This window comes from Pistacia vera, unplaced genomic scaffold, assembly GCF_008641045.1.
Source record: "Pistacia vera cultivar Batoury unplaced genomic scaffold, PisVer_v2 Contig398, whole genome shotgun sequence".
NCBI classification, from domain to species: domain Eukaryota; kingdom Viridiplantae; phylum Streptophyta; class Magnoliopsida; order Sapindales; family Anacardiaceae; genus Pistacia; species Pistacia vera.
Window position 1 is genome coordinate 82,645 of NW_022196221.1, and position 20,968 is coordinate 103,612.

Here is a 20,968-nt window from a genome sequence, read left to right on the forward strand (position 1 = left end):
TTAATTAAAGTCATAGGATGGAGTTGATAGTTGACTGGGAAACATTGGCTGTCTCTTTAAAAAGTACGCAGGCCCTAGAATTGTAGCCCAACAGAATTCAGATGAAGGCCCCAAGTTTTACACTGACAAGCCCAGTTCATGAACCGAAGCCTTGCTTGCCCGCCGCTCAGTCCCGTTTAAAGGATTCAAGTTCAACCATAACGTTCATATCATTTAAAAATAAATAAATAAACATTATTTACGTTATATTCTATTCACAACCCAGAGCCAGAAGGCAAGATGCCGGACCAATCTTCTTGTCTTTGTTTCTTTTATCTTTTCTCCGGTGGCGATTCAAAATCACACCAAACGGTGACTTGATGCCGCCGTTTAGGGTGTATTGGCCTATTGGGTTCTCGTCTAATTGAAAATTTGATACGTTTCAACTAAATTTTAAGCCGCTTTTTGTAGCAATGTAGATCTTTCTGCCTCAAATCGCCAAAGTGCGTGGAAATTTATGCACGAAGATTTAATAATACTAAGAATCGACTAATACGAAGAATCGACAAAAGCCGACAAACTTTTATTTTTTTGTTTTCTCTTTAAAGTAAAAAAAATAAAGAATATTTAAAGGTCACGTGACGTTCACGTGGTATTGAACACGTGGCTTCTCCCGGAACAAAGTAAATTTTTAGTGTTTTCCCTCCCCTCCCGCGTTCCGCCCATTTTAGTTTGAAGAGTCGCGCCATTTTCAAGACGAGCAGACAGCAGAGTAATAAGCAAAGAGGCAAACACGGAGAAACGAGGCACAAACAAATGAAACAATGGCTATTGATAACAAATTTGGCAAGCCAATATGTTCAATCTGCTATGAAGATCTCAAGCCAATCGTCGAAGACCTGCAAGTTATATCGATTTGTGGCCACGTCTTCCATGAGCTCTGGTCTGTGGGCGTATATCTGCATACAATATGTATTTATTAAGTATGTGTGCTTTTTGAATAATTTTTGTTTCTTTTTATTTCAAACTCTAGCTTGCAGCAGTGGTTCGAGTACTGTTCAAGCACGAAGAAGTGCACATGTCCTGTGTGCAAGCAAAGTTGTAAATCGAATGATGTCAGTCGAATTTACTTTCAGTCGATTGGTGATCAGACCGAAACGTTGGTTTCACAGAAGCCGAAAGATTGTGAAGCAGAAGACCCAGAGGTTTTGCGCTGTGAAGTGAAGAGATTGGAAGTCAAGGTTTCGAGGCTTAATTCGGCTTTGGAGAGTCAAGGGCAGGAGCTTAAACAAATCAACGAGGAGGTATATGGTTATTTATTGTTATGATTTTTCTATTAGATTTTAAATTTTTGGTTATTTTTCATTGGAATTGCAAGGGGGACAAATAAATGTCAGGATATTTTAGATAGTCCTTTAATTAGGCAATTCTTGTTTCAGTTGTGTCTTAGCAGGGAGCATACAAAGAAGGAAGTAGCATTGAAGAATGAATTTTTGCGAGAAAAAACATATATTCAACAGCAGCTTCATCTGAAATCCCAGGTGAATTAATTCACTGTGGTTTTGAATACTTTTGTATTACGTAAGAAGTATATGTCCATGATTTAAGTAGAAATTTCAAATGATTCTTAGGTTGATTGTGTTATATAGGACCTTGATAAATTGACATCCGAGTGCTTGAGGCTTCAAGAGAGGAATATGGCCTTGGCCAAAGAGCTTGCAGCCCTCAAATTGTGAGTGTATTTGGTCAAATGATTATTTGATTAATTCGATGCTTGTAATGAATCCTTGTTTGCTGCTGACCTGGTTGTGTGGTTTTCAATTTAGGGTATCAGATTTGAACCTGGATGAAAATGAAGTTTTAAAGTTTGCCTCTTTGGGTAATGGAGCTAACAACAAAGATACAATCGATGTTCTAAGAAAGTCTTTGGTCATTCGTAACAGGTGAGTTAATTTTTATATTTATCCCTCTGTTAATTTACTAGTACTCATCAACATGGAAAGTTATTGGAGCTTTCACTCTGTCTTTTGACACCAATCAAACTTAACTGCCCAGCACAGTTCATAGAAGTGGTTGAAGCTTGGATTTACCGGTATAGATTAAAAGCATCATTCAACTATGTTTTCATGCTTTATCTATGGCAATTGCAAATTAATAAGGAAATAGCACTGCATCATATTTTCTTGTTTATTCCGTATCTGTCATATATATATACATATGAACTGACAGTACACATACTTTTTGGCTGCAAAATGTTGAGCAGGAATTATATAGAATTGATGGCCAAGTGTAATCTTCTTGGAAGAGAAAAGACTCGTTCATGTGCCAAACTTGAGAAAGCTAAAGAAAAGATACTTAAACTAAAGGTAAGTCTCGGATCAACCATTATAAAATTGTTTATGGTGGGTTCTTAATTTGACCCTGGCAAACCATTTTTTATTTGGACATCATCAGACTAGGGTACAAGAACTGGAAACAGCAGGAGAATTAAAAGATAATGAAGTTTTGAGGTCTTTGAAAGCCTTAAAGAAAACCAGTCATGAAAATGATATTCTGAATGGCAATGTTGATTGCTCTAAATTTTCGCATACAACTAATCATATATCAGAAGATTTTGTGGAACAATGTTCTGTACCAATGAGTGAATTGGATGGGACTAGAAGTGTGAAAGGTGATTTATCTTGCTCCACAAAATTAGAAAACTTCAATTCCTTTGAAAGCCTGAATGCAAATCACGCTGAAGAAGTTGTAGGTATAATGGCTCATAAAAAAGCAAAAAATGCTTCATTAATTGAGGAAACATCAAGATCTTCTACAGTTGTGCTTGAACTTTCAAGTCCTCATTTAAAACATCAAGCCAATGTAGATGTCATCCATAACCCTACTCTGTCAAGATTAAATGCAAGTCATGTTAACAACAAAGAAGTTGCTGGGCATGGCCCTCATAATCTGCTCGGGAATCTGGGTTCAAGATCTGGTATCAATAATGATAATGGCACTGCTCCTGCTGCTGCTACGGAGGAAGTAACTTTGATTGTTGATGATGATGATGACTTTGAACAAGTTCAACCTGTCCTCAACATCAGAAAAGAGTCTCCAATGCCAGTTCCTCTTTCCAAACCAGGTAATTTTAAGGTTGGTGCAATTTTGAGTTTATGCAAGGGTTTTCAGATGGTGGATTGAGCTAGAATTTTGTGATTTAATTACATCAACCAAATGCTTCTTTTGTTGTCAAGATATTTTGAATTTAACTTGTAAAGAAATCCAGGTGATGTATGTTTTTCTAGTGGGTTGCTTGGTCCTGATGGAACAAACCGGTATTTGGGTAAATGGTGCAAGCGTGGCCAAAACAAAGTGCCCATGCAAGGTTCAATAAAAAACAGTGGTGATTTGATTGCTGTTGGAGCTGACGGGAGAGGTGGCAGAATTAAAGTTCTGAGATCTGCAAATCAATCTTCACAGGTGCCTATACACACTCACTTTCCCATCCAAATTATTTTTGTCTGGAACATTTGACTTGAACTGTAAGCTATATCCTCTATCAGTTTATTAACAGTATTTACTCCTAACAGATAGTTTGGTCTGAAGTTTTGGCTAACTTAGTGAATTTCTACAAACTGATAGTTACATGTTATCTTGAGTATACTTGCTGTTAGACTTTCGTTTTGTAGGGAATTAACGAATTTTGAATGTTTTGCCCATAGACATTTTTTGCCTGTACTTTTCTCTTAAAACTTTGTTTTTTGGTCCTTTTTTTTCCTGGTATTAGCTAATTTGAGACGTGGGTTTGCATCTTCCTCTTTTATGCAGCATGGTAAAGAGAATTTGTTATCTGCAAAGAGGTTAAAATTTGGAGCAAAGACAAGTAATGTGCAGTCCCCAGGTTGCTTGCAAATAGAACACTTCTTTGAAAGGGTCAGCCAGTAATTAACTGCACACATCACTATGTTGACAACTTCTTAATTAGGACTATATTTGTGGCCACAAAGAAAAGCCTGAAGTTCTTTTGTAACCATCAATATGCCGAAAGAAAAATATAGAGCAAGAGGCAATTTATGTTGATGTCTCTTTAAGTCAATCCACCTTTCTGATAACAGTTTGGGGTTTAAACTTTAGACTGAAACTATTCCATGTTATTGAGTTATTTGCCTTTTGGATGGGAATAAGCGGCTATGTTCTTCATTCCTCAAATTAGGAGCATTGAAGTTCAATTTGTGCAGTCATAACTTGCATGGATTTGGAGAAACATCAGTGGATGGGATTGGGTTAGTAACAAGCTATGCTTTGCCTATGTACATGATGTGTATTTTTAATTTATATAAACCTTAAAGGATTAAGTTAATGAAATAGAAACATTTTGTTTAAATTTAAAATACCAATTTTTGGTTATTGATGCAATACAATTCAATGGTTTGGAGTTGTTGAGTTCACATAAAATTACTGTCTCTAACTTTTCCCGCGATTCAATTGGATTTTGTTGAATTAGGGAGGAAATTGTTGCCAATTTAAAAAAATAATAATAATAATTATATTAGATTGGTTAAATTTTATTGATTCTACAGTTTTTATTTTTACCATATCAGTCCAACTTCAAGAAAGCCAACTAAATACTAAAGAATTGTTTTAAAAAGCAATATAATAATCTTTACATGGTTAAAAGCCACTTATTGTTAATGCAAATTTCAAAATTCCATTTTATATATTTATCTATTGTATTTCAAAACTTAAAAAAAAAAAAAAAATCATTTGCATATTGTCCTTTGAAGTATGATTACCTTCAATTAATGAAATGTTTTTGTACCATCAATATTCATCCAAAAAATTAATATAAATTTAACACTAATTTGAAAAAAAATTCAGCCTCCCCAAAATAATTTCCTGGAATGGTAATCCATATTTATTTTGATTTTAGCTGCAGTGAACATGTTAAAAATGTGCTTTCAATTATGACAAGGCATGGTCAAAACTCAAAATAATTATATGAAATTTTGAATTTCACCATTTTTTTTAATTTTTAATTTTTAGTTGTCTTACAAATTTGGCAAAAAGGAATATGTAGTCATAAATCTGTCTGAAGTTTGGCATGGAGGGAGAGGAACTTTCGGACAACTTTCTGATCGAAAAAGTGAATATATGGATACTCAATTTCAACAATAAACCACCCACGTGCAACAATGTGTGAGGGATGATAGTTACTAATCACATAAAGTAAGGGGTAGTTGTTTCTTGTTTTTTAAAGGGAAATTCGATAGTTTCTAAAGGATTAGTTGTTGATTTTTCCATGGTTTTGGCCTGCAGAAATTTGAGTTTTCTTGGTGCCTGCATAGTGGATATGTTATAGTATTGAAGTAGAAGTGTTGAATTAACAACACCATGTCTGCGGACTTTGAAACACGTGAAGTTAGGAGTGGACCGAAAGGGCAACTTGCAGGCGTTGGTTAAGATGAAACGAGAACAAGACCAGAAGGGAAGCTTGTAAGTTTTGCTTTAGAATATGGGTAATTTTATTACTAAAAGAGGTTGAAGATTTCTAAGATAGTTGGTAATGGTTAAAATATGATTGGAAGATTACTATAACATTTATATACCTACCAAGAAGACTATAACTCAGAAATGTTTAAGATATTGAATTCGCCTTCCTCTGCCATCCAAATTCTACTGAGTAGTTTTAACTTCTAAGTAATGGTCAAGAGCAAGAGCAAGAGCCAAGAAGAAACCCATGAATAACGTATAAATTCTAACAGTAAAGGGGGCCTGTATGGCTTTATAACCATGAGTCGTGGTCTAGTTGGTAATTGGACTTTCATGAGCAAACTTTGTCACAGGTTTGATTTTCATTGGAAGTAGCTTGTAGTCAGAGACATTTACTTAAGCCTCGATCAAGAATTAGTCTCATATAAGTCATACCTTTATACGTGAACATATCACGCTCCTTTCACTGAGAAAAAAAAGGGGGAATTTATTAATTTTTGAAGTTAAAAGAATCTAAAAACTTATGACAATTCAAATTGAAAATTAGTCCTTGCCATGCAGTTGCAGCCATCTAAGTCTTGTTTTGATACTCCAACTAGACAAAGTAGAAAAGTTAAGATGAATAATTGTCTGAGCCAACTTTATCACGGGTTTAATTTTTATTGGAAGTAGTTTGTGGTTAGAGACATTTACTTAAACCTCGATCGAGAATTAGTCTTATACCTTTATACGTAAGAATATCACGCTCCTTTCACTGAGAAACAAAAAGGGGAATTTATTAATTTTTGAAGTTAAAAGAATCTAAAAACTTATGACAATTCAAATTGAAAATTAGTTCTTGCCATGCAGTTGCAGCCATCTAAGTCTTGTTTTGATACATCCAAATAGACAAAGTAGAGAAGTTAAGATGAACAATTGTCTGAGCAAACTTTATCACGGGTTTGATTTTTACTAGAAGTAGTTTGTGGTCAGAGACATTTACTTAAACCTCGATCGAGAATTAGTCTCATACCTTTATACGTAAGAATATCATGCTCCTTTCATTGAGGAAAAAAAAAGGGGAGTTTATTAATTTTCGAAGTTAAAAGAATCAAAAAATTTATGACAATTCAAATTGAAAATTAGTTCTTGCCATGCAGTTGCAGCCATCTAAGTCTTGTTTTGATACATCCAAATAGACAAAGTAAGAAAAGTTAAGATGAACAATTGTCAGATAATGGGTGGCGAGAATATAGGATAAATACATGTGTCTGCTAACCTTTCAAGTTTCAAAAACAAGATTTAATATTTTTTAAAATAATAATACAACGTTATCAATTCTCTTTCACAAATTTTATCTTATAACTTTGACATAATTATTTTATAATTGATTAATTTATAATAAATTTTTATAAATTTTACTAATTAATTATAAATTCACTAATTATAAACTACTGCATCAGAATTATTAGAAAAAACATGTGTAAAAAAGAATTATTGGCGCGGTATTATCCTTTTCAAAAATTCATCAATATTGGAAGACAGCCTGACAAGCGGGTCCAATACTCCAAATGAACACACCTTAGAAAGAGAAAATTCACTTTGGTTGACCGTGATGGTGACAGTCTGACAGATAGTCCAAATTCTTATAGCCACCCACATGTCTCTATCACCATTGAAATACATAAGTTTATGAATGATGGATTTACAATAAACTGGAAATTTCGGGACCACTGACGGCCCTTGTTCACTTGACAACATGTTAACTTGAATTTTGATTTCGTTTGAGGACTTCTTTTAAGTCTTTTTGTAGACTTTCATTCTTAGACTTTGTTATCTAGAATTTTCAACATTGTTGTTTTTTTTTTTAATAAATATTTTATGAACTAATTGAATTGAATCCTATTAAAAAACCTCACATGAACCTCATTGGACACGATTAAAGGTTTGATAAAAAACTCAAGTTTGACCGACAAATTTTCTTCTGCTATATTTATTATATTTATGACTAATAAATACCACAGCAAGTTAAATTGAAGCAAAGTCAAAGCTGTGTGGCATGCGATTTGGTTTATAGCTACAGTTTTACGTGAGAGTAATATAGTTTCAAACCGGATTCCATGAACTGACCTCACATTAGTCATTACCATATTATTTTATAAGAGTAAACGAATTTTTCTCACCCAAGATTTGCCTTCGCGACACTTTCTTACTCAAAATTTATATTTTGTTAATACTCAAAATACATTTCACTTTCTCAGTCGACGTTCAACGAGTTACCAAGAACAAGGATGAGAGATGTTTTGTAGAGTAAAAATCGGTAGATCAAATTGGTATGACTGATTGAATATTTACACTAAAAATCAACTAAGAATAGGAAACTCTAGTTTTGCAGTGACAGATAATCGGCAAAAAATCAAGTGTCGAAGTAAAAAAGTTTTGTAGAGAGGAGATCGGAGTTTCAAATGATGGTGATGAAGAGCATTTTTGACATCGAAATCAGCTTTGGCTAATAACAAAATATTAATTTTGGGTGAAAAATTTATATTTTGAAACTTTTTGAGTAAGAATGTGTCATTACGTCAAACCTTAGGTGGGAAAAAGGCGTTTACTTTAATTTATAAATACACTATTACATAATTAGATGCAAAGTCAATTTTAAATCCTTGGCCTGACTTACAGTGTATGGAAAGGAAAGGAAAGGAAAGGTTAGGTTAAGATACTTGGTCGGAAAGAAAATCCCAGAGTCAATTTAGTGGACCAGTAGTAGTATACGATGTTGCTTGTATAACTGTATAAGTGCAGTGTAGACAATACTAATGACCACCTGAAGACTTGGGTATTCCGGCTAGCTAGCTCCTGTAATCGACAAAGCTATTAACTTTCATGCAGGGGATAATCAGACCCAATTGATTAATTACTTGCTATACACGGCATGCATAAAAAATGAAGACAAATTTTGAGGCTGAAGTCCCGTATTTTGCCTATACTAACTTATTTAATACGAAAAGAGTAGAGGTATACCGTATACGTTTTAGATAAATAGAAGATCTGGAATTTAGTACGTAATTCTCTAATATTCTTAATCTGTGTTCCAGCCCATTGATCTAGATTATCTTTAATGGTGTAGCTATTGGATTGCTTACCTAATTCTGTATCTGGTAAGAAAAGAACTGCAATTAATTTATTATTTGCGCATGCATTTGGAGCCTAAGTTTTCTTAACTTCATAATTTCATACTGTTTATTTATGTTAAACTATCCTTTCTCCGTATATTCTGTAAATAATTTCATACATCCAATTCCAAGCCTGCAACTGTCTTTTTCTTTTTTATTTGAAAATGATTTCGATTGATACAAAACACCCTTAAAATAATAAACTCAAGTTCCCATGCGAAATGATTGAAGCATTTGAACATAGCCTGTAAAAGGCAGAGGCTAACCAAATCTCAATTAGTATGCCGAGTGACCCTTGAGATGCAAGAAAAGGAGAAGAGTTTTTCTGCTTTGAATAATGAGGTCAAATATCTACTTTTTCTTATTTAAATCGATTTTCCTTTCGCTGTTTCAAGGTAGATATATATCAATAGAGTAAGATATAGAAATATGAGTTTTTGAGAATACTTTTTACCAACCAAAATCTTTAAAACTTTGATATGCATGCTAGGAGATACATCCATATGCATTTGACATTAATTAAGTAAGAATAAAATCACATCACACAAAGAAACATGATATTTACGTGTTTCGGTATAACACGCCTACATCCACAAATGAGAAAAATTCACTATGCTTTTATAAACATGATATACAAAAGTACAAAATACCATAAACCCGGTACATAATTAACAGAATGAAACAATTTTAGTTTCAAACCACGTTCAACTTAATACCTAGAGCGAAAACAATCTTAGTTTCTAAGACACTCTATCCATAAGGGGCGTTTAGATCATATAATATTTTATTATAAGGGTATATTATATTGACAGCAAGAAAGATTACCTTGAATATTATTGAGAATGTTTATAAAATATGTTTGGTTGATTCAAATAAATTGGTAAATAATATGTTTAGTTGGGAGGATCAATGGATGGGTATGTAATATTTCATATAGATTACTATCTTGCCCTCATTTTAAAATATTAATAGAATAATATTTTTTTTTTTTTGAACCATCCTTTTTAACCCTCTACGTTTGAAATTTTGCTAAAACACCCCAGCCATATAAAACTTTAATTTGTAGCAAAATCACCCCCATCCGCCCCAAGCCACTGACGGCAACCAGCCACCGCCGTCGGCCGCCACCAATAGTCGACATAATGGTGCATGGCCAATCGTATGGTCGACCGTGCGTCGGCAAAGCCAGAAATGACCATGGATCATAAATCCATGGCCGAAAAAATGGCTGGATCTATGGTCATTTCACGGCCAAAGATCTGGCCTTTTCACTACCAGATCTGTGGCCGTTTCATGGCCACATCTTCGGCCATGAAACGACCATAGAAACGCCAGATCTAGCTGTTTCCGGATCCATGGCCAGAAAAGGCCTTAAAGGCGCATGACCGACCAAATCTCGTCGGTCATGCACCATTATAAGAATTAAAGCTGAAGGCCGACCACACAATTTAAGAGCTCTGATGCGTGCGATTTGAGTGATCTGGCCACGCGATTTGAGAGCTCTGATGTATGCGATTTGAGCGATCTAACCACGTCATCTGAGAGCTCTGATGGGTGCAGTCTGAATGATCAAGCCACGCGATCTGAGAGCTTTGATGAGTGTGATATGAGCAATCTTGCCACACGATCTGAGAGCTTGATGCGTGCGATCTGAATGATCTGGCCACACGATCTAAGAGCTCTAATGCGCACGATTTTAGCGATCTAGCCATACGATCTGAGAGCTTTGATACGTGCGGTCTGAGTGATCTGGCCACGCTATTTGAAACAAGCTTTAGTATTTTGACGATAACTTGACCTGTAGACCTCGGATTTTAATGATTCTTGGACCATCAGAAAGCTTACTTGAAGGGCTACAACTATTGTGTTTGCCGCTTTTCTAGATTTAGACTTTATTCTGCTCAAATTTTCACATGTTATAACGTGAAAAGAAGCTAGAATTTGCTGAAGAAGTTGAGACTTGCTGGAAAAACATGGAGAGATGATGTGAATCATGCCCTCCTTCTAGTGCCAAATTGTTGATGTTTGATTTTGACACCAACGACCTCGCACGTGCTAAGTGCTAAGCAAGTCTTAGAAATTACATATGATATAATTATGAGAGTTGATTATGGTGTTGATATGATATATGTTTGAAGAAACATAAATAAAAGATTAACAAGAGGGATTTTTATAGTGGTTCGGATGCTTAAAGCGAAGCCTACATCGACTGTTATTTTATTATTCTTTGACTATTTTGCTGATATTGCCTATAAGGCATACAAAAATAGAAAAAATAATGGCAGAAGCTCAAATATATACCTAGTTCTCATATGCCCAGCCTCCAACCTCCTTCTTTCATGAAAAGAGTTGTTATTTATACCTTTAAGGTTAATATAATGAGTGATTTTATAAGTCTTGACACATAGAGATCACTCTTTAATCTTTATCTTAAAATGAGATAGAATTGATATAAAATATCTCTTTAAGGAGGTTTGGGTTTTAACAGTTAATACCACTTTGTTTTTGAGTGTTTGTTTAGTTTTAATTGGTGATGTTGACACCAGTATGTATTTTTGGCATAAAAATATTCTTTATTAAATAATTTTCTTAAAGACATACAATTTTACATAGGAATAAATAAGATTGTGAGTCACAATCTCCCAATAACACATTTTGTATTGTTATTTATGGATAGTCAAGTGAAAGCCATTTAAGCGAGGAGAAATATTTGGTGAAATGAGAGATAAGAGGAAAGAAAGAAAATTTTTTGGGAGTATAAGAAACGTGTAAGAAATTAAGTTAATAATGGAAATCCATGGATTTGGCCATGGCGCACGTTAACTGGTAAAGCTTATTGCCATTTCTGGTGGTTACACCTTAACTAATTTATTCTCAACCACATTTTAGTGCCAATGTATACTTAAAACTGAACTACGATATGAACACTGTAATGTGGAAAAGAAAGATTTGTTGCTTGATACGGACAGATTGAGCACTGCTTCTTCTTGATGATGACCAAACGCGGATTAAAAAAAAGAGACCGTCCGCCTATGTGAAAACCAACCGTGTCGGGCAGCATTTAGTTACACGTATAGTGTGGTCGGAGGTGGGTTCGATCTGTCTCTAGCATAATCTGATCACTGTGTGTGTACGTGTAAAATGAGAATTGCATGGTTCTGATTTTAATCATGCAAAGCGGCCAAGTGATATGTTTTTTTCCTGTATTAAGTTAGAAAAAAAGAAGGAATGTACTAAATCACCAAAAATTGATAGTGGATAAGTCCAAAAAACCGTCCAAAAACCTCATTTAAGTCAACATTGCCCTTCCTATCCTAAAACTTCAAACCGTGTAAATCTTCTGTTGCTTCAGGGAAATTTCATTATTTTTCATTCCTACATGGAGTATTAACAAGAACGACTAATTTATTTATTACCCGCAAAATTCAATAAATTTTAATTCCAAGAATAAATACAAGAGAATTAAAATTCTACTAACAAGTATACACTTGTTTTTTTTTTTAACACATGTGTATGCTTATGCATGAATCACGCAAGCCATTACGATTTAGAATAAGACCAATTTACTCCATTTATTTCCAATTGTAGTGTCGGTTTTCAAAAGTTTTGAACTGACTTTTCTCTCAGTATTCACCACGTCAACAAACATTTAGCCCAATCCACTCTGGCACTGCCTATAAATAGGCATTACTTCTCTCTGCTTGTGGCACACTCAAACTGCGAATATATTCTAATATTCATACACACTGCTCTATCCACAGAGAGAAGAACAGTTTTTTGAACACTGAAAATGGGAGTTTTGTCCAAGATTGCTACTAATAACCGCCACGGGGAAGATTCTCCTTATTTTGAGGGGTGGAAGGCATTTGATAGGAATCCTTTTCACCTTACTCAGAATCCTCAAGGAGTTATCCAAATGGGTCTTGCAGAGAATCAGGTTTGCCGAATATCTTCAACCTCAAGTTTTCTGTTATATATACTATGAGAATGGCAGAGGAATTAACGTCACCAGAGATGAGAACTAAACATGTAGTTTTTTTTTTTTTTTTTTTATTTCAGCTTTGCTTTGATTTAATCGAAGACTGGATTCGCAAAAATCCCTATGCCTCCATTTGTACTGCTGAAGGAGTTGGCGAGTTTAAGGATATTGCAAACTTCCAGGATTATCATGGCTTGCCAGAGTTTAGACAGGTATTGTGTTTGATGATTACATATATATTCTTATGCATGCTACAGTTTACGTATATACAATTCATCGCTTTAAATATACGATGAATAATCTGATTAAGAAAGCTGAACCAAGAAGTGGCATTAATTATCTTATATTTCAGGCTGTGGCGAACTTTATGGGAAGAGTGAGAGGTGGTAGAGTAACATTTGATCCAGACCGTATAGTTATGGGCGGTGGAGCTACGGGAGCAAACGAGCAAATCATCTTCTGTTTAGCCGACCCTGGGGATGCTTTTCTTGTACCCACACCTTATTATCCTGCGTAGGCACCTCTTCTCTCTCTTTTACACTAACGTCTTTGTTTCTCTAAGATGGTTCCGGATCAAATTTGTGCTTTCTGCGGTAATTTCTTGAGTGATTTTGAGCTAAGTTATTAAAAAAAAAAAAAAAAAAATGCACGCTAATAGCACTAGTGTACTACATGAAAAGGTAGTTCCAAAAAAAATTAATTGCGGAGGCTTTGAAGTCGTGGTCACACCCACAAGGCTTTCAAAGAATAAACAATTAGGTGTTCTCATTACGAAATTGTCGACTTTGTTTTCACCAACTAATTATAATAAGAGGTCAATTTCCCATATCTGGAATTAATTAATGAATTTAAATTATAGGTCAGTGAGATAAAAAAATAAAAAATTTGGTTTGATTCCATAAATTAGGGTCAACCTCATAAATACTAAGTGTGAATTTAAAATATTATGAAATTACTCAGCTACTCAGATTGACTATTAATTGCTAGGTGCCGCTGACACAGAACTCCGTGCCAATTAAAATGTATAGAACTTTTCTCTGATGCTACATGTCGTCAAAATTCAAACAGTATACAGCTGGTGTTTTGGACAATTTCTACAGGCTTAAGTTTATTTTCCAATTAGTTTACATTCTTCTTCCATATTCAATTGTTTGGACCACGTTAATGTGAATAGTCTATCACTTACAATAAAAAAATAGAAGAAAAAAAAAAAAGAATTTCTTAATTTCCCAGAAAGTTCAAATGTGTACTTTTTCTTCCTTTTATTTTATCCAAACTTAGATTAAGAAAAAAAATGTTTCATAATCTTATCGGTTATACTGAATAAATCGAATATGGGATTGCAGATTTGACCGGGACCTGGGATGGCGCACTGGAGTTGAAATAGTTCCTGTTCACTGCGACAGCTCAAACAAATTCCGGATAACCAGAGCTGCGTTGGAAGAAGCATATGAAAAAGCTCGAGAAGCCAACATTAATGTCAAAGGCTTGATCATAACAAACCCCTCAAATCCACTTGGCATCACCCTTGACAGAGATACACTAAAAAGCCTAGTGAGCTTCGTCAATGAAAAGAACATTCACCTTGTCTGCGATGAAATATATGCTGCCACTCTCTTCTGTTCTCCCAAGTTCATAAGCATCGCTGAAGTCATCCAAGAAATGGATTGTAATCACGATCTCATCCACATTGTTTACAGTTTGTCTAAGGACATGGGCCTCCCTGGCTTTAGGGTTGGCATTGTTTATTCTTATAATGATGAAGTTGTGAGTTGTGGCCGCAAAATGTCAAGCTTTGGTTTAGTATCCTCACAAACTCAATTCTTTCTCGCTTCAATGCTATCTGATGATGAATTTGTTGAAAAGTTTCTGGCGGAAAGCTCAAAGAGGCTGGTGAAAAGGTACCATATTTTCACAAAGAGACTTGAACAAGTGGGGATTAATTGCTTGAAGGGAAATGCAGGTCTTTTCCTCTGGATGGATTTGCGACACCTCCTTCCACAAAAAACACTTGAAGCAGAAATGAAACTATGGCACACGATAGTGAACAATGTGAAACTTAATGTTTCACCAGGCTCCTCCTTTCGTTGCCAAGAGCCAGGTTGGTTTAGGGTGTGCTTTGCAAATATGGATGATGAGACTGTGGACATCGCACTCAAAAGAATTGAAGCATTTGTGAGTCAAGGCAAGGAAGGTGGTGAGAATACAGCAACAAGGAAACATTGGCAACCGAATCTTCGTCTCAGCCTCAAGTCTAGGAAATGTGATCAGGGTGTTTTGACACCCCATATGATGTCTCCTCACTCTCCAATGCCTAAGTCACCATTAGTTCTAGCAAGGACTTAATCAGAAATATATAGCATACAAGTAAAGTATATTTACGGAAATCACTCAATTCCTTGAAGAAATAACAGTAAATTTTTTTTCCCATTAATGCAGTGGAGCGTTTTTGTGGGAGAATAAAAATTTACATTGTGAAAATGGTATTATTGTATTTGTATTTGTGGGGTTAATTCCACAAGGCAATTAACAATTGCCAGGAAAGGTTAAATTGTGTAATTTAAAGTCATAGACTTATGTGTTTCGTCGAGTCCGAAAATTATTTCTCGATTCTATGTTTAACATAATTATATATATCGAATCTCAGCAAATATTTTTTATATACTGTTTGAATTGATAATTGATAATTACTAATTAATTATTATAAGTAGCTAAATGAGATGGCATATAAGTGCAATTAGCAAGCAGCAATGCGTCATGCCGGCCCGTATTGTTTATGCCTCGTGCAATTTGTATAAAGTACAGAATGATGGGACAGTGACATATGGGCAATTATTAAATGTGCTAATAAAAACATGTTACACTTAAATATCAAATTACAGAGCCAATTTTTATCTTAAATATACTAAAAAAAAATTGTGAGACAAAAGAGCTGCGTTGTCTTAATTAATTAATTAACTTAATCCGGATAATAAGGAACATGACTCGCACTGCATTAATAGCTATTTCTTATTTTTGTTTTTTTGAGGCGAACTGTTGTTGTCAAATCTGTCGTGTCGTGTGCTTCTAATATTTATATATGTGTTTTATTTCCACACACTTCTTCTTCAACTAATGAACTGAATATGATATTAAAGCATATTCAAAAGTTTTTTTATACGTTTGATTTATTCATAAAAATAAAAGTTTAATAAATTTTTTATTTTTTAAATATAAATTAAAGAGTCTCTTTTTTTATTTTAAATAATAAATAATAAATTTATATATATTTTATATATGATTTATTTTCCCTATTAAGTTTTTTTTTTTTTTTAAATATATTCTTTCACCTAAAATTTAAAAAGTTTATTGTATTTGAATAATTTTTTTTTATATATTTAAAAATCAACTAAATGTTTTTTATTTATATAAAATATGATTTTTTATTTTTTATTATATAAAAAATGTAGTTTAATCCATCCCTTTTATCATTTCTGACGAGACACGACTGCCCCCACCAATCATCATCAAACAAAACATTAACATACTCAATTTCCTTGGTTGCCTAACTTAGGTCCAATCTACTCAGCAACATGAACCCACGATTATTAATTGTGTTTATGAAAACGAAAAAGTGGTTGAAGTTTACTCCCCCGCCATTGTTATCCATTGACTCGTTAATGGTGATCATCTAAACAGGACTTGACAAGAAGAAAGGAATCTTGGTAATGTAAAATTGGAAATTACTCATGTGTGAGACAGAATTAAAAACACAAGTCATAAGTGTCAGCGATATCTCAGGAAGCGTGCTCTTAAATTCGTTGACTGAAAAAAGTTATTTATAAACACACGTCTCTTCTCCAACAAAAATGGAAACTGAGGCACCAAACGTACCGTTTAGATCTTCAATTCAACACAAATCAATTTCTAATCAAATTTAATTTGTATGCTTTAGCCTTTGATATTATCTCTAAAACTTCAATTGTCTATTTTATTCCTTGCACGTATATTCGACACTAATGGTCAAGGATTTTGAATTTTGTATTTCTCTTAGTATTAATTTCCTGCATGAAGATTGCTTTGAAGTTTGAAGTCATCCGAATGTGAAAAGACTAAACTCAGCTCAGTGACCGGCAAGCACTTGACGAATGGGGTGTAAAGTTTGGTGTAAAAAAAATACATATATGCTCACTCGTCAATACCAGTAAAAGATGAAGGTACTGGTCGGAGGACCAAGCAGGAGATTAATTAATTAATTAATTAACGTTGCTATTTACGTTCCTTGAATCATAATTAAAGGATGTAAAATTTTGGCAAGTCCCACATTTTCTTTGAGTGGAATGTTAAAGTCTTCAGTCTATCTCTCTGTTATACCTAAAAATAAACTCTGAAATCATCAAGTACCAATCAGAATCCAGTAAAACGTTTTACTGTTTAAATTATGCTTGACACGTATCTAAAAGCAAAAGGAATATAGCTGTCAAAACTTAAACCTATAGTTGGTCAAGGACCGGTCCCAAGCGAGCCCGCGCCTAGACCCATTAGGGACTGGTCCCATTTGGGACCAGTTGCTCATGCCCATGAGCAATTTCAGGACCCAGCCCAGTCCCTACGACCAATCCTATGGGCCTGTCAAATTTTATTTTCTCCCCTATCTTTTTTTATAGGTTAGGGGTGAAATAAAATTCTATAAGGGGGTTTATGTGATTTTTAGGGTTAGATTAGTAATTTTAAGGGGAGCAGCCAAGGTTATTAAAAGCAAATTTTTTTAATTTTGTAAAAAAAAAAATTAACCCCTATAATTTTTGTCTATTTCAAAATTTATAGGGGGTTTTATGTAATTATCTAGGGCTAAAAAAAATAAACCAAAAAGGTTTGGGCCCAGTGGAGGGACCGAGCCCTCCTCTTTAGGCCTGGTCCGGTTTTGGGACCAGGCCTACTAGGACTAGTCCTAATCGAGTTTTTGGGTCAGGTTTTTAGACCCAGTCTCAAATGCCCAGCTCTACTCAAATCATCTAAAGGATATGTGTCTAAGTGAATTTGGTTCGTACATATATCCAAGCCTCATTTAATTTAAGGATATACATGAGAGTTATCAATGAATGGGAAGGCAAAAATGATCTTCACAACATCAGACCGCTTGCAAAATGTAATCATTACTTTGAGCAAAACGTATATAAATAGATAGCTCTCCCTCATAAAATAGTGTTAGACACACACGATTTTCACAAAGAAAATTGAAAAGACACACTACTAGAAAAAAACTAGTTTGACATTCTCTTAGAACACAAACACTTGTAATCTCATATCGCAGATCGCTATCTCTTGTAAACTTTTGTAACGATCAGAAAAAAAATATTTATATAAACAATCACAATGAATGTATGGTTCACTTTAAGTATATGATAAAAACTCTCTTGTCATCTTTGCTTTACGTATTTGCATGCTATTGCTATCATAATACCTCACTTGCTCACTATAATATGCTTATGTGTGACTTTTTAGCATTTTGCATTTGTAAAATCGTTGTCCAAATCAAGTATCAACAGTCTTCAGGTTATTAAAGACCAGATCCAGATACAATGTAGGTCCACTGTTTTTACTCATTAAACACTCTTCATGGTTACTGAAGACCAGATCCAGATACAATGTAGCTCCACTGTTTTTACTGAATAAGTTGAGACGGTAGTATATACAGGAGGTGTGAGAGTGGGTCACATGTTGTGCTTCACATGTTGTTCACATGGAATTGCTGATTTTTAAGGACGATAATGCAAATCCATGACGTGGATCTTACCTGGAACACATTTTTAAAGTGATGTTCTTAGTGTTGGTTAAGTCACTAATTATAATAATTAAGGAAGCAACTTTTGGATTAATCTTTTCTATTTACCTTGCATCAATTATGAGATGCTAACCAAATCAGGTGCAGTAACTTAGATTATAAGATCTGAAACAATAATGAAACAAACCATTGGTTCTCAAACAAAGATTTCACATCACCGTCAAACTCACTGTTTCTATGATCAGGAAAGGAAAGAATAACCACAAAAAAAAAAAAATACAGATATATGAAACCGACCATGGGCCACAGAAAATGCCTCTTCAGTTAGATTATTGTTAAGACCCCAAATCTGAAGGAAACATGACCCTGCAGTTTCTGTATAAACAAGTGTGCCTCAAATAATAATGGCAGAAAATTCTGAAAGGAAAAGCTTCAATGTGACCCACCCGAGTTTTTAAAGCCACAGCGACTTTCACCGTCCTTTTCCGGCCAGAGGATAGCAATAGCAAATCGAAGAGAATTTGATAGACTAATTCGAATGACACGACTACTATCATTTTCGGAGTTTGAAAATCACAGAACACTTCAATTTATGCAGAGTATATGAATTAAGTTTTGACGTTATGAACTTTATTTACCAACTGATTCTATAAATTAAACTAAAGTGAGAATGGATTTTATAAAAAAATTTGCGAATAGGTATTGCAGAAAGAAGAGAAGACCAATAAGTAAGTCTTAGGTATACATCGAAAAACAAATAACACAAAATTTTATTTATTCTCTCTACATCGGTCTCATGCATGAACAAAACAACGAGGCATATGACTATATATACACGTACAGTTTGTTCTGGGTGTTGTCCTGCCTCTTATATGCATAAATTGATGACATTCAAATCCATCACCAATTCAGAAAGTTGTCTTTGAATTCACTTTTCACAGCCTAAAAAAAGTTTAACATATAACACAACATTTGATTTTCTTCGATGCTTTGAACATGATAATATGTGTATATGAGGATTATAAGCTCTGTAAGCTTAACTAGCTCTAAAACTGGGTCTGGTGGTGGTGGAGCTGGTGCAGCCTCTTTCTTTGGCTCTTCCTTCTTTTCTTCCTCTTTCTTTGGTTCTTCTTTCTTAGCCTCCTCTTTTGGTGGTTCCTCTTTCTTGGGTTCTTCTTTCTTTGCTTCTCTCCTCTTTCTTAGGTTCTTCCTTCTTAGGCTCCTCTTTCTTCTCCTTCTCCGGCTCTTTTGCTGGCCCAACTAAGATAATACCGTTGGCCAGTATTTTCGCAATTTGCTCACTACGTTTACAGACAAACGGTTCCTATCACTGTTAATTTCTTTTCCTTCATGTCCATCGAGATAGCATCGATTCCTACAATTTTACAAACACTGGATTATAAAACTATTTTTCTAGCAAAAAAACTCTTATAAATAATCTAATTCACAAATAACCACTGAAATTTTAATTCCATAAGTACTTACCACTATTATATAATATAGATTAGCATCAATAAATCTTTAAAATTTATATAATTAATATGTGGTTTTATTCAATTATTGAAGGATGTGGGAATATATAGATGTCAAGCATACAGGTAAAAGCTCCACGTGTAATCAAATGTTTAATAGCTCATGCATTGGTTTGATTTTTGGATATTTCTGTAATTTATGCTTAGTATTGATTATCCTCCAAGTAGCGTAAGCGAAAAGGACAGTTAAAATGATCCATTAACAAACTTCTCCCTGTTTTTCTTCCTCTTTCGTCAAAGCTGTTAATGATCCATATATATCTAGTGAACTTTCTAATAGTGGACCACTCTTAAAGAGTGAGAAATTGTCAAACACCAAATTAATTAACTTAAAAAAGTTGGTGGTACAGTAAATATCAATTAGTTTTCTTTGCAGATGTCATGCAAGGAATGTTCATATTTAAATATAATTATAATAATCGCTTAAAATTGAAGTTTTTAATTCTTTCCAATGTTTTTTTTTTTTTTTTTTTTTTTGAAAAATAAATAAATAAATCGATTTGATACCTGAAAAGTAGAGACTGTCTTCAAGGCCTTCTGCTTGGCTTTGTCATCGTGCAAACACACTTCAACACAAACTTCTGCAAACACGCAAATCCCGAAGATCTATTTTCAGAAACAGCCAATCTTCTGATATTTATTTCCAATGAGAATCACATCACATGATACAACAAACCCATCAACGATATCAAACTTGATTTATAACGTTAAAAGATGTTCTATATGAAAACAATTACAAATGTTAAACAAAGCTAGATCGATGTAAACTGGACAGACAATAACTGTTACAGCTCAAAAGCAAAAATACGTTGTTAAAACACAAGACATGTTTATTTACTAAAACAAAAAACCAAATAAATAAAATTATATAGAGGAAAAAAGATTAATCAATTTTCAAAGCCTTTTGAGAAAGAGACCCAGATGAACCCATGGCCCATCCATTTCAATTCATAAAATAGAACAACTAAACAAATTACTAATCTGAATAAAATAAACAACATAAGCGTTATATTCCTATAAAAACATAAATAAAAAGATGAAGGAACAAGATCCAGTAAGAAATGATAAATAGTTAAAAGATGCGATA

General features: G+C 34.1%; 2 protein-coding genes and 1 pseudogene across 2 annotated transcripts; 2 read left to right on the forward strand and 1 right to left on the reverse strand.

Moving 5' to 3' along the window:
• The first annotated feature begins 770 nt into the window (after positions 1-770).
• LOC116141321 lies at positions 771-4,250 on the forward strand. The gene is made up of 9 exons (XM_031426840.1): positions 771-922; positions 1,013-1,283; positions 1,419-1,520; positions 1,629-1,711; positions 1,806-1,922; positions 2,243-2,345; positions 2,434-3,103; positions 3,248-3,441; positions 3,790-4,250. Exons 1-9 carry the CDS (start codon positions 804-806, stop codon positions 3,904-3,906), a joined length of 1,776 nt encoding a protein of 591 aa, XP_031282700.1. The 5' UTR covers positions 771-803; the 3' UTR covers positions 3,907-4,250.
• An 8,079-nt stretch (positions 4,251-12,329) lies between these two features.
• Positions 12,330-15,110, forward strand: LOC116141384 (1-aminocyclopropane-1-carboxylate synthase). The gene is made up of 4 exons (XM_031426895.1): positions 12,330-12,543; positions 12,666-12,797; positions 12,938-13,098; positions 13,932-15,110. Exons 1-4 carry the CDS (start codon positions 12,397-12,399, stop codon positions 14,929-14,931), a joined length of 1,440 nt encoding a protein of 479 aa, XP_031282755.1. The 5' UTR covers positions 12,330-12,396; the 3' UTR covers positions 14,932-15,110.
• A 4,181-nt stretch (positions 15,111-19,291) lies between these two features.
• LOC116141338 lies at positions 19,292-20,457 on the reverse strand (annotated as a pseudogene).
• Positions 20,458-20,968: the final 511 nt, after the last annotated feature.

Excerpts from the sequence above, each read along its gene's own strand:
- LOC116141384 (XM_031426895.1), top strand. The coding sequence starts at position 12,397 with ATGGGAGTTTTGTCCAAGATTGCTACTAATAACCGCCACGGGGAAGAT. Across the intron at positions 12,544-12,665 it reads TGGGTCTTGCAGAGAATCAG|CTTTGCTTTGATTTAATCGA; the intron begins GTTTGCCGAATA and ends TTTTTATTTCAG. Across the intron at positions 13,099-13,931 it reads CCCACACCTTATTATCCTGC|ATTTGACCGGGACCTGGGAT; the intron begins GTAGGCACCTCT and ends ATGGGATTGCAG.
- LOC116141321 (XM_031426840.1), top strand. The coding sequence starts at position 804 with ATGGCTATTGATAACAAATTTGGCAAGCCAATATGTTCAATCTGCTAT. Across the intron at positions 1,712-1,805 it reads GAGCTTGCAGCCCTCAAATT|GGTATCAGATTTGAACCTGG; the intron begins GTGAGTGTATTT and ends TTTTCAATTTAG. Across the intron at positions 3,442-3,789 it reads CTGCAAATCAATCTTCACAG|CATGGTAAAGAGAATTTGTT; the intron begins GTGCCTATACAC and ends TCTTTTATGCAG.